This window comes from Botrytis deweyae (genome assembly GCF_014898535.1).
Source record: "Botrytis deweyae strain B1 chromosome Unknown BDEW_002, whole genome shotgun sequence".
Taxonomy (NCBI): Eukaryota; Fungi; Ascomycota; class Leotiomycetes; order Helotiales; family Sclerotiniaceae; genus Botrytis; species Botrytis deweyae.
This window is the reverse complement of record NW_024066209.1, coordinates 2117228-2130561: the sequence shown is the minus strand read 5'-3', so window position 1 is coordinate 2130561 and position 13334 is coordinate 2117228. Positions and strand designations below refer to the sequence as shown.

Below are 13334 nucleotides of genomic sequence, written 5' to 3'. Positions count from 1 at the left end.
TTTCGCCCTAAATATTCAACCATGTTTGAAAGTATTCGCAAGTACTTGGTCCTACAGGCCCACCCTCTTCACACAGATCGGCAACCGGACAGTGTCCACACGGAACATCCGTCAAGGCACTAAATGGGCCACCTTCCTGTTCCTCCCTAAATCCTTTCCTTACAGCCCTATAACAAACACCTTCTGGACCCGCAAGAACCCTCTCAATCTTATTATCAAAAATCAATATGTCCAGTAATTGCTGAATGTCCTGAGCAGTTAAAGTCATAGCTGTAGCTCCTGAATTCTCAATGAACGATGTGAGTTCATTGAGGGTTGGATATCCTTGGTAGCCGGGTGGCATAGGTAATAGAGCATCGTAGTGTCTTCTAGCCCCATCTATAGCATCGTCCTCAGTAACGTCTTCGATCTTGACTCGGGATCCTAAAGTTTTGTCTCTCAATGCTTTTGCTTCATCCGTAGACATTTTCTTTCCCATAACCTTCTTTGGCCTCCTCAAGCTCGCCGAACTAGATTTATAGAAAGATTTCCTGTGGATGTGATCAAATAAGATATGCGAGATCTGTGTGATGAACTCCTCGTCTAGTTCATTGTCGGTATACCATGCTCCACCAGTGGCTCGATCGGAAGGTTGCAGACTGGATTTGATGTACATTTTCCTATTACGTGCCTCTACAGATTTCATTTCTGAGATCAGGTGTTTGGTCTCGAGGTGCTTGAGCGCCGTGCGAAAAACTGCATCGTGAAGATTGGACCGAGCCTTGATGGTTTTGGTCCATATTCCTTCTTGACCGGCTTCGTCGATGAGAGCGTAGACAATTTCTTGTTCCGAGGAAAGACTGCGATAACTATTGTTCGGGAACTAATTAGCATTGTACATACATCATAAACTGGCGCTTCTGATTTTGCTTGATTGCAAGATCAGGCGTGAAAGGCAAAGGGAATTCCTACTTCTTAGCTTCCTCTTGAGTACGCAATTTCCATCCAATTCCTCTCTGCGAATCCTGAACCACCTTGAACAATTTATCATTTGTGAGGCCCTGACAGACGGCCAACAGCATAGCCACATCATCATTAGGTAGGACTTTGAGTTCGAACAAATCTTCCTGGAAAAAGGTAGGATTATCTTCGAAAGATTCAAAACACTCGTCATAAAGGACTTTTTTCAAGGCTGCGATTTTATCATCGGGCGCTGACGCCGCGGTAGCTGCTCGTGAAGACATGATGGATTATGGTTGTGCGAATTGGAAGCTGAAGATTGTGCTACCGGTGTTGACGTAACATTGAGGAATTGTGTAGGGAATCGATGTTGCTGTTTGAGTGGTGCAATTGTAGAAAGGTTGTTCTCGAGGGAAATAAATTATTTTTGGAGGGGGACGATACACGAGGCTAGAATTGATAAAATAAAAAATCGCGCCTTGTCATGTAGCCAATAATTAGACTAGATTACTAAGCGGGCCTGGAGTCATTTGGCGACTTCAAGCTCCAAAGTTGGATATCTCCTTCGAATTTTTGTGTGATACTTTTCCTGTTATTTTTCACCGTTTATATTTATCACGGGTCTTGATCGGGTTGGACTTATGTCGTCTTTGATGGTCTTGAGATATTCTCGTGACCACCAGTCGATGTATCACTTGTAGAGGGTGATCATATCGAATCGAAGTACACTATCCATATATTTTCAACATCTAGGTAGATACACATTCATCGGTTCATTGAATAAGTTATAATTGTGGATCTCAAAAGACGACGAGAGATACCTATATACCTAGGTAAGAGAAATGTAAGATAAGAACTCGTAGCTTAAGATTCGGTCGAACAAGAAAGCTCAAATGCTCGATGTTGGATTGGACAATGAAGAATGAAGTCGAAATACTTGAGATTAATTGGCCAATGAAGCGTCAAGTTCGAGATAGAGTGGTATGTACGTATTGTGAAATGATCTCGGTCTTCGGTCCATCAATCGATTAATTGCCCAGCATACCTACCTGCTGATGGAACCTTGCCCAAACATCAACCACATCTAACAACCTTGAACCACATCATTTATCTTGCTGGCTGAATCATGGCAACTCCTATCACTGGTTTCCGTTTGGTAAATGGCAGCACCTTGCCAGCTATTGGCCTAGGAACCTTTCAAGGCGATGATGGAAATGAAAAAGTAAAGAACATCGTGAAGGCGGCGATCCAGGCTGGATATCGTCATATCGATGGCGCAACGGCTTATGGCAATGAAAAGGCTATTGGAGATGCTATTAAAGAAAGCAGTATCTCGAGAGATGAGTTGTTTGTCACCACTAAATTGTAGGTCCATAAGAATTGATACAAAAGCGATGCCTGCTGATTTTGTTAAGAGCTCAATCCTGGCATGAGCCTAAAGACGTCGAGCGTGCGTTAGATTTGAGTTTGAAAGCTCTTGGCTTGGAATATGGTAAGTGATGCATATCGAGAGTATACCTGATTCAGCTACTAACGTCACAATAGTTGATTTATATCTTATGCATTGTCAGTAATCATCAGGTCCCCTAGACTATAAGAACCATGGACTGACGATTGATACTCAGTCCCCCATGCCTACCTTCCAGGCCCAAATAACGGTACGATCCGACATCCCAGCGGCAACGGAAAGGTAAAGTCTATCGCATTTCCATGAAAGTTGATGACCGCTAAGTGAATTTAAGCCAGTAATTGATTATGAACGATCTCGCAAGTACACAGAAACTTGGCAAGCAATGGAGAAGCTAGTGGATAGTGGTAAAGCGAAAGCCATCGGTAGGATATGGATCTTTCTAGTAAATCAGAATGAAATTTGACAACTTCAGGGTTATCCAATTTCAATATCCTCAAGACTAAACGGATCTTGGAGGTTGCGAGAATTCGTCCCGCGGTTAGCCAAGTCGAGGCGCATCCGTGAGTTTTGAAGTCCATCTTCCAACGACAGTCGGGCACTGACGACGTTCATGCGTAGTTACTTCCCCCAGCATGAGCTGCTTGAGTTTTGCAAGAAAGAGCACATCCATCTCATGGCCCATCAGCCGCTAGGAGGAAAACCTGTTGGAGTGGTGGCTCCCCATGCCGATATCCCTGGACCTCTTTTTGATACAAAGGTGAATATTGAATTAGATTCTACTAAAAATAACATAGATCTAACGATAATAGATTGCTCAGATTGCCGATCAAACTGATATGACCCCGGCACAGGTCATTTTATCCTGGGCGGTCCAGCGTGGCACTTCGGTAATTCCAAAGACTTCTAATGAGAGCCGGCTCTCTGAGAACCTCAGGATTGCGCCATTAAGTGAGGAACACTTTGCGATCATTGATGATTTGGCGACAACCATTGAGAGTGGACCTGTGAGATATTTAGACCCAAGCAAACATTTGGGTTTTAATATTTTTGACGAGGAACTCGATGAGCCGGTAGAAAATCAAGCTCCTTGGGATTAATAGTAGAATCATGACTGAAAAATAGTAGAGATAGTCCTCTGTTATCAGCGAAAGATTTCATGAGCTCGGTCTGGAATTGGAGCTTATGAAAGTTTTGGACTCTAGAGTGAAGGTGATGACGACCGCGTGTTGATTCAAAAGCCTGAAAATTGATGAGATTCAACAAGGAGAGAACTAGAAGTATCCGCACATTGATATGAAGAGCCAAACACAGTTTGACTTCCTTCCCACAAACAATCACGATGAATTATTCCCCTTCTTTGTTCTAAGCGTGTACAATATCCCCTCCTTTCCTCAACCGAAAGAGAGGAGAGATACTTTTTTCGAGGATTGAGTAGCTTAAGAGATATAGAATTTTTTTCAGAGATGATAAGGAATTTTAAGGTTTAGGATAGAAGAGGACAAGCGAAGAAGGGGAGATTGCATATCCTGTTTGTTCTATGATACAGAAAATAGTTCACGAGGTGAAACCCAGAGCCTCAACTCTTCACGTAGGAACCAACATATTGACTAGCTAAGAATAATGTATTCAGCTACAATCAACCATTATTCTAGTTGACATTTCCTAAAGCTCTTAAGTATCAAACACTTTCATGATATTGATCGCGATAAAAGTTCCTAGATTGTAGTTACATCGGTGTCTCATGATCGCTTCATTGTGACGAAGATATTGGAACCCGCTATGGAAATTACCTTCATTGCAAGATTGAATAGCGATTATTCTTTAAAATTTTAACATAACACTATCTGGGAGATTTACCAATCTAAGACATCGTCGAGAGAATAGTTCATAGGTGATATGATGCAGGGGAAACCCAAACCAATCACTTCTAAAGAGCTCTAATATCGGGGCGCTCAGTACACCTTAGAAATCTCACAATAATTGCAGTTTGAATTTCTTCGTGTTCTGTGCTTTATACTTCCAATATACATCTATGAATGGCAAAATCTTAACATATCTGTAAATTTTTCTAAATGATGTTGATATGAGAGTGTTCGAAAATGATCTGACTAAAATCTGTGAAGAGAGTAAAAGTTTTCATTGTTTGTATTTGTTTTGATAGAAATCATTGAATCAGTCAGAGAGTATAAGAGGTCGATGTTCAAAATCGTTGCCACCATCCTAATAGGTATGGAGTTGAAAATCGTAGAACATTTACGTCCAACAAAGTCTCACTATTCAAAAGCGTCTGGGGGGTTAACACGACATGAATCTCCGAATAAATCTGGTACAATGGTAGATTAATGCTTGTATTTGTTTGGGACACTCAAAAGCGACACCGTATTGGCACACCAAGAATACGGCTTCAGCTATTTGGGGATTGGAATAGATAAGAAGTGAAAACTTAAGGTTCTCGGGTAATATGTTAGTTCATGTTAGACGTGAGATCTCAAATCCTCGTGGTCTAACATTGTGTTGCGGACATAATGATGCGGATTTTCCAAAACTGATGTAAGTGCGAAACTATATCACGCTTCGAAATCCGACGACAGTCCTTCAGGATATTTCTCTACCAAATAATTCATATCTTGTATAAGTCTACTTCATTTATTAGGGGTTTACTGTCAAGAGTCGCCGAAGCGACACCAAAGAATCTTTACTCACGACTCTCGAAATCCTAAAATTGTAGGGAAGAGACTTGCAGCATGCAGATTAAAGCGCAGCGAGTACAGAACAATTCGATCTTCATAGTCCTCTTCGGGCGAAGTCTTCGGGATATAGGCATGATACGCATTGAAATATGCTTTCGAGAACTTATTACGCTCTGGTCGCCAGTTGCCCAGCTCATCTACACCAGAGTGTCAGTTAGCAAATTAGTTGTAGTTATGAAGTCTTGGAGAAAGCCTGTAGTTAGGGTGAGTTGTACTCACATTCGTTATGGGCATAGAAGCATCCAGGGTCAAATATTACAGCTTCGTCTTCGAGGGTATTGACGCCGGCATTTCCATACCACATATCTCCGTCTATATGAATTTGGAATGGTCAGATTTCGGAAAATTGTTCAATGATAGAGAATTTGAGAGCTGAAAGACTTACGAACTAGACTTGGCTCGATTCTTCCCTCCAAAGGTCTAAGCAATCGAGGAATGACCTTCTCGAAAAAGGCAGGGAGCAGAGCTTCTAGCTCCTCACTCGGTCCAGCACGTTCTGTGTTGATCTCTAACATATGGCGAAACCCATCTGCGAAAAAAGCTTCCCAACTATCAGAATAGTCAATTTTCTGTGGGAGATCACCATTGAAAGTCACTGTGTGGAAGCCAAATTTGTCTTTCGGAGAGACAGAGTTTCTATGTAGTCTGGCAATTTGCTCACAGAATAAACTGGGCTCTACCAATTCATCTATGATTGGTAGATATCGGCCGAGATAGAAGTGACAGTCTGGCTCGTTCTTCATTGATCCTTGGGCGATCGGTGGAGCTATAAAACCAGGCATAACTTTCTGTATGGCCTTCATTGACTCAAATTCACCATTCATTAGTGTATAGTATTTTGCAATGTTCATAAGAATACCTTCATATAGTAGTCTTGATTTGTCCCATCTTTCAGTAACGTTGAAATCCTAGATTTAGTTGCCCATGCGGAGACACCCAAGCCAGATATTTGGAGTACTTTTTCCACCTCGGGAAGCTCTGCATGAGTATGTTAACTGCGTTCGCTCGGCAGCTGATTTTTCATATCATATTGTGTCTAAACCTCAGCATCGAGGTAATCAATGAGCATTCACATCTTATACTAATAAGACTCCATACTCAAAATGCGCAAATCCAGTTCATGTAATTGAACCGATTGTCTGTATCCTGATGAGACTTTCTGGTAGAATCGTCTAGGTTCATTTTGTACAATTTGCATCAGCCCCTGAGATCCAACGACAGGACCTCGGGATGTACCGCTTGGATTTGTACATCTAAAGTTTTCTTTACGCTCCTATGAGATGCTGATAAATCGAACGGCATGCTCTGGAAGATTCACAATACAGAAGGCAAGAATGAACATACCAGCGAGAATGTTTGGATCTAGATCATTTCCAAGAGCTGAACTGGGTTCCATGTTGATTGTGAGGATAACACTAATACAAGAATGATAGTAGTAATTAAAAAGTTTCCAAAATTTCTCCTCTATTCATTTCCTTAATCGTCCGAGGATTGAGTGGCGAGATATAGAGGAAAGGTGGTCCTGTTTGGCGGTTACATGCAGAATGCGTTGAACTCGACACAACTTCAGGGGAGGCACAGCAAATTTGACATCCAATCATATTCCTAGCTGCGCATTCGAACCATGCAGTGCATTCGTAATCCTTCAAGTCAATATGCAAGACAACGTTTTTGGATAAAAGGCTCTAGGATCTGAAGATATATGTCGAAATTCAATAATATTGCATTGATAGACGTCAAATACGGGGCAAAGAAGGAAACGCGGGGAGGTGGTTTGGCACTGCAACCTTCCTCTATCACACGTGACTGACTCCCTGTCCCCCGTTCCCCACTCACTTACTTCCGCGCGCTGGTCTCTCTTTACCCCTCAGCACCCCTCTTCTCCCCTCCCCTTATTACTTGGCACCGCTAAACATGCCAGATATCAATTCAAATTCAAATAACGTATTGAACTTCGATATCATCGTTTTTCCTTGACATGTTATCCCAACCACCTTCTAAAGACAGCGCTATGATAAGATCAGGATGACTTAGCTGCACCCATGGGCAAGAGAACACGAAGCGTGAACTCCATGTGACTCTGATGGATCTAACGCAGACAAATAGAGCCACCAATTAAGGAACAGGGCTAGCATTCTTCGATAGAATGCCCATTTTCTTTTCTTTCGATGGTTCTTCGACCGGGGTGGGTAGAGAACTTCCTATTGAGGTACGCCTCAAGCAAGCATTCGACTCCAGATCACATGTAAGAATAGCTACTATGCATTCACCCGCAGCACTACCTGTGGTATCACCTCACGTTTGAGTCTCGTTCGCCGAGAACAAATCAATATCGGCGGGTTGATGTTACAGTTTTGGAGTTGCTGACCCTCGCTGACTACCCAATCATGAGTCGGCGCGTGTGGAACTGAGTCGCGTTTGAGTATCACTGCGCTATCGTTATGGCAATCAAGCTTATGGGATCCTCGATAGTCAAGCAGTTGACCCTTTGCCCTTTATTCTCCCGCAGTCTGCAATGCTTTCGAATTGCCACACGCAATAGCGCTTTCGAACTCTTGTACTAAACTCGAGCACTTCGAATTTGAACAATATTTTTAACACATTTAATCCTGACGCTAGACTATACCAAGTAAATTTGAACCATCTGATAAGTCCCCATCATCTCAGGTATAGTTCTAGCCTTACGCTGAATGATCTAGTATGTGAAGTACTAGGAGTATTCAACGTGTAATGTTGATTAAAGCGAAATGGACCAGGTTTGTGATCAATCCAGCACAAACCCATTTCGACCCACCACTCACCACTCTTCGACAGTTCCTGAAGCATCATCCAGGCAGTCATGGTCTGGAATATATCGATCGAGCGCTGAAAGGAGCGTCATTTCGCCATACTATTAAAGCATCTCACGAGACAGTGGCTGATCTAAAGGGTCCCTTGGGACTCAATCTACTTCATACACCGTCAGAACCGCTGATAGATCTCATATTTGTCCATGGATTGGGGGGCGGATCTAGGAAGACATGGTCGAAATCAGAGGATGCATACCATTACTGGCCAAAAGAATGGCTGCCTCGAGATCCGGATTTCAAGAACGTCAGAATTTTTTCATTCGGATACAGAGCAGATTGGGCGGAAAGAAATGGGAATTCGCTTGATGTTAACGACTTCGCGCAATCGCTTCTAGGAGAAATCAACACTTGTCCAGAAATCCGCAGGAGTAACGTAGGATCTCTTAACTTGGTTCCAAAATATCTTGCTAAGACCATTCCTTAGACAAAAATTATTTTTGTTGCTCACAGCATGGGTGGCTTGGTCATAAAGAAGGTGAATAATACCCGACGCGATAGTTTTTCACAAGTTGACCAATCTAGACATATTTACTGGCTATAGAAGATCCTACGATGCATGATCTTGTTCAGCGGGTTGACACCATGTACTTTCTGGCCACTCCACACCGAGGATCGAATCTTGCCACGACACTCAACAATATTCTGCGCGTATCGTTTGGAACCAAGCAATTTACGACCGACTTAGAGATGAATAGTAAGATGATAGGCACTATTAACCAAAGCTTCCGTCACTACTCTGAAAACTTGCATATATGGTCTTTCTATGAAAATCAAGAGACGAGTTTCATAAATGCAAGAATTGTCGAGAAAGAATCTGCGACGCTGGAATGGCCAAAGGAAAGAATTGCTTACATTAATGCTGATCATCGAGGAATATGCAAATTTGATTTGCCTTCAGACCCTAATTTTAAGACTCTTAAAAACGCACTTAGTTCGACTGTCGATCATGCCACAGCAGAGAGTAAGCTAGTCCATCACCTTAAAACTCTTTTCTTACTGATTTATGATTGAAGCTTTGAGGATCCAGTGCGAGACTACATCAGCCGAGCGACATCGTCTTCATGGCCTATTAGGTATCCACGATGTTCAAGAGGAAGATCGAATAGTAGCCCGTGACGCAAGAGTTGAAGGCTCATGCAATTGGCTGATCACGACTCCAAACTTTACCAGCTGGCAAGATCCTACTTCCGACTCGCCTTCAGTCTATTGGCTGAGTGGGAATCCCGCATCGGGAAAGTCCGTTCTCACTGGACATGTTATTGACCATCTGGATCAAAGTAATCTTGCATATAGTTACTTTTTTTTCAAGGATGGAGTGGCTGCTGATTCATCGATTGGCTATTGTTTGCGTACTCTCGCGTATCAGATGGCCTTACATAGTCCTCAAATTCGCAAATTTCTCTTAGACATGGAATCAAATGGCATTACGAACAACAACAACAACAACGACGAGATTGTGATCTGGAACAAATTATTTGTGAACGGGATTCTTCAAATTGCGATGAAGGTGCACCAATATTGGGTTATCGATGCGCTCGATGAGTGTACGCGTTCCCAAGCTCTTTTTCCTATGTTAATCAAGCTCATTAATTCTCCCAGATCTCTGATTTGGATCTTCATTACAAGCCGCCACAGCCAGATTTTAGATAAGGGATTTCTCGGCTTTGGTAAAAGTTTAATCAGCCAAGAAATTTTTGCCTCAGATACGATGGGAGATGTCAAACTATTCTTGGAAGCTCATATGGATAGCCTTCCCTTGGACACGCTCTCAAAACAGGAGGAGTTGACCGAGCGGATTTTAGCTATGTCTTCCGGGTCTTTTCTTTGGGTGCGACTTGTCATGCAAGAACTCTCTGAAATCTACACCAAAGAAGATATTGAGACAGTTCTCTCAGATATACCAGCGGATATGAATCAATTCTATACAAAAATTCTGGAAAATTTGTCAAAAGACCGGAAAGGGGCAAAATTGGCCAAGATTATCTTCATGTGGGTTGTTTGCTCCTATCGACAATTGACTGTTACCGAGATGCAATGTGCTCTGAAGCTAGATTCCAAAAGCACAGTTAACAATTTACGAAGAGACATTAACTCTATCTGCGGACAACTTGTGTTCGTCGATCAACAGTCACGTATACACCTAATCCATCAAAGTGCCAAAGATTTTCTCCTACAAAAAGACATATGTTCCTATTTTTTTGTGGACAGAAGGGAAGGACACTATCGACTTGCTTCTCTGTTCCTTGACATGTTAAGTAAAGGTTATATACGGGCCTTTCGGTTGAAACGATTTGAAGTATCGACATCTTCAGCAAATCACGAAGCCATATTACTTGACTACGCTTGCACTTTCTTCTCTGAGCACCTGTATCAAGCTCCGTCTTCGCGTGCCGAGCTTTTTCAGAAGCTCCACAAATTCCTTGACACGAATGTTTTATGGTGGATTAAGACCGTTGCAAGAATAGGCAATGTAAACTATATAAGCCGTGCCGCCAAAAACATGAGAGCCTATCTCGATCGCCGTCAGAAGTATTTCCCTCCTATCGGCGAGGACCTCCGCGAGGTAGAATTTTGGATCACAGATCTTATTCGCATCAGCACAAAATTTCGAAACATCCTCCTAGCATCGCCTTCATCAATCCATGGCCAGATTGCATGGATGTGCCATTCGCAATCAATCATCGCTACAAAACACAAGCAATTGAAGCATGGCTTGAATGTCATAGGGTTATCAAGAGGTACATGGGATGACTCAAATCGATTACAAGGGGCAGGGCCTACAAGCTATCACACTCACACGTGGAGACTATACGTTTGCTGTTGGGCTATCAGGCGGTCGAATAATAGTGTACGACACTGCAACAAGTCAAGTTAAATTTGCCTTTGATCACGGAGAGAAAGTGAAGTTCCTCACCTTTGAGACCATAGATCAATTGCTTGCATCCGCCGGAATACGCTCAATACAAATTTGGGATCTCGAAACAGGCGGGGTGAAGTGTTCATTCCAGCTCGATTGTCGAACAATGGCCCTTATGTTCACCCCTGCAAACTATGGATTAATAGTGGCAACTTCTGAGAATTTCATTTGTTGGTTTGATGTATTGAAAGAGAAAGAGAAAGACCGCGTATTCTGGCATGAAATTCATCTTAAAGGGCGGGAGACAATCTACCAGCCACCAGCAGAGGTTCTCATCGCACCAGGTCTAGAGATGATAGCAATTAGCTCCAGAGCAAGCCCTATACTTCTGTTTGATCTGTATAACGAAGTTTTGTGTGGTGAACTTGTCCGAGATCGAGGGCTTATGGAAAGTGTAGGCGGTACTTACTATCACGCATCAGCCATGGCTTTCAATCCGAATCCCGATATCAACTTATTAGTCGTCTCTTATGGGGACAGAGAGCTTGTAATCTTTGACCCAACAACAACTGAGCTCAAGCATCGTATACCAGAAGTAAATGCGCAAACTTTGGCCTGCTCACCTGATGAAAGAACATTGGCAACAGGTAGTTCTTTCGGTACGATTCAGCTCTATGAATTTGACGGCACGGAAGATGCAAATTTATCTCTGATATACCGAATCAATGCATACGATGAAGGAATCCGATCGCTAGTTTTCAGTGGTGACGGTTTACGTTTCATTGACATTCGTGGTTCCCATTGCAGAGTATGGGAACCCGCTGCACTTGTGAGGAAGTCATTGGGTGACGGTAATAACAGCGATATAAGTGCGCCAGCAAAAGCGATAGTTCAGACTGTGGGAATGATCGAAGGAAGCCTGAAGCCTAATATAACAGCAATTGCAGTAGATTCGAATGGGGAATGGGTTTTCTGCGGTAGGCAGGATGGCTCTGTTGCTGTCTACAATACGCAAGATGGCCTCGAGAACACATGTCTCTACCAACATGCTACGAATATTTCAGTTAACAGAATTGTGTGGGGAGATAATACTCGCATGCTGGCTACAGCGGACGAGTCTGGTCGTATGCTTATACAAAGACTTGTGGATTCTAGTGATATATGGTCACTGTCTGAAATGATTTTCGACTACCGCTTCCCCGATGCTCTCACAGGGCTATCGTTCAATCCTGGGAACAATATCCTTCTCATCACTACTGCCGGCTTCATGTACATTTGGACAAGCGAAAGTGGAGGTATTCAACATCGTGTGCCCACTGGCCATAATCTTGACAATTACAAGATAAATACTCACACCCAAATACCAGATGCATTCATTGCGTTTTATCCCAATTGTGCCCGAATATTCGAATGGGGAAGTTTGGAAGAGATATCAGGCCCTGGTGGCATTAATCTTGACGTTCCTGACGTGGCGTCATCCCCAGTGACAATAACCGAGTCGGTCGAAAGCCAATACACCCTGGTTACACTGACGAAAAGTCGATTTGAACAAACACCTTCTCAACTTCGATGTTGGGACACGTCCATCATTGACCGCCACTCGACTACTGTAAAAAAATTCAACGGACTTGAATCTCTTGGTCCATATATCTACCACATCATTGGTTTGAGCAGCACAGATTTGTTCTTCTTAGCAACTGATCTTTGGGTCTGTAGTCTAAATATAGAGAAGTTCTGGTTGTCCCCGGATGTGAAACGCCATTTCTTCATTCCAGCCGATTGGATTCATCCTACAGACGAAATGCAGTTTTACTTGTCAGCTAAGGACGAATTTATCTTTGTAAAGAAAAATGAGCTAGCAATTATTAAACGAGGGTTAGATTCACCACAGATAATAAGACCACTGCAATTTCTACCTGAAAAGAAACTTTTCGGAGCTTGCTATACCGGAGATTGATTATTTCCATCAGATTAGGAATACATTGACAAGATAATATTTCGATCGATCTTTAAATAAACTCTTACGCGCATGAATATGGAATGCAGATCTTGGATGCACTGAGCTGTACTTTCTAGGACACGCTTGATTGGAGTATATTTTTTGAGTTAGAACCAGGCAAAAAGCATAAAGGCAGGCGTTCCAGGACCAAAATCACCGCTCATGACGACATAGATCCGTTACCACTGCGTTAAAATAAAATATTGCTGTTGGATATCGTGCCACCGATCACTCAAAGAGTTCAGCACGATTATTTCTGATACGTTCCCAGAACCATTCATCTTGTTTCGCCGCATGGCTGATACCCATGTAAGATTCCAGTTCAGCTCGTTGTTTATGTCGGCCAAATTTCACATCATATAAGACACTATAATTTATCCCTTCAGACTTGTCATCTTATATCTCATCCGATCCGTTAAGACAATTCGCATAGTAATCAGACCTTGACGACGATATATATAATTCCATCCCAGCTAGCTTTCAATTCTTGACCTCTAGCATAACCCGAATTCTCACTTACAGTACACCA

The 13334-nt window shown here is 42.6% G+C and overlaps 4 protein-coding genes across 4 annotated transcripts; 2 read left to right on the top strand and 2 right to left on the bottom strand.

Moving 5' to 3' along the window:
• Positions 1-7: 7 nt before the first annotated feature.
• EAE98_001345 (uncharacterized protein) lies at positions 8-1223 on the bottom strand (the record flags this gene model as incomplete). The annotated part of the gene is made up of 2 exons (XM_038948964.1): positions 8-848; positions 952-1223. 2 exons carry the CDS (start codon positions 1221-1223, stop codon positions 8-10), a joined length of 1113 nt encoding a protein of 370 aa, XP_038815230.1.
• Positions 1224-2065: 842 nt separating this feature from the next.
• On the top strand, positions 2066-3447 carry EAE98_001344 (uncharacterized protein; the record flags this gene model as incomplete). The annotated part of the gene is made up of 8 exons (XM_038948963.1): positions 2066-2304; positions 2355-2431; positions 2485-2505; positions 2565-2629; positions 2682-2772; positions 2823-2910; positions 2969-3107; positions 3160-3447. The coding sequence occupies 8 exons, from the start codon at positions 2066-2068 to the stop codon at positions 3445-3447; spliced, it is 1008 nt and encodes a 335-aa protein (XP_038815229.1).
• A 1470-nt stretch (positions 3448-4917) lies between these two features.
• EAE98_001343 (uncharacterized protein) lies at positions 4918-5924 on the bottom strand (the record flags this gene model as incomplete). Its single annotated transcript, XM_038948962.1, has 4 exons — positions 4918-4987; positions 5054-5237; positions 5320-5412; positions 5486-5924. 4 exons carry the CDS (start codon positions 5922-5924, stop codon positions 4918-4920), a joined length of 786 nt encoding a protein of 261 aa, XP_038815228.1.
• Positions 5925-7830: 1906 nt separating this feature from the next.
• EAE98_001342 (uncharacterized protein) lies at positions 7831-12763 on the top strand (the record flags this gene model as incomplete). Its single annotated transcript, XM_038948961.1, has 5 exons — positions 7831-8322; positions 8374-8424; positions 8472-8910; positions 8963-10687; positions 10797-12763. 5 exons carry the CDS (start codon positions 7831-7833, stop codon positions 12761-12763), a joined length of 4674 nt encoding a protein of 1557 aa, XP_038815227.1.
• Positions 12764-13334: the final 571 nt, after the last annotated feature.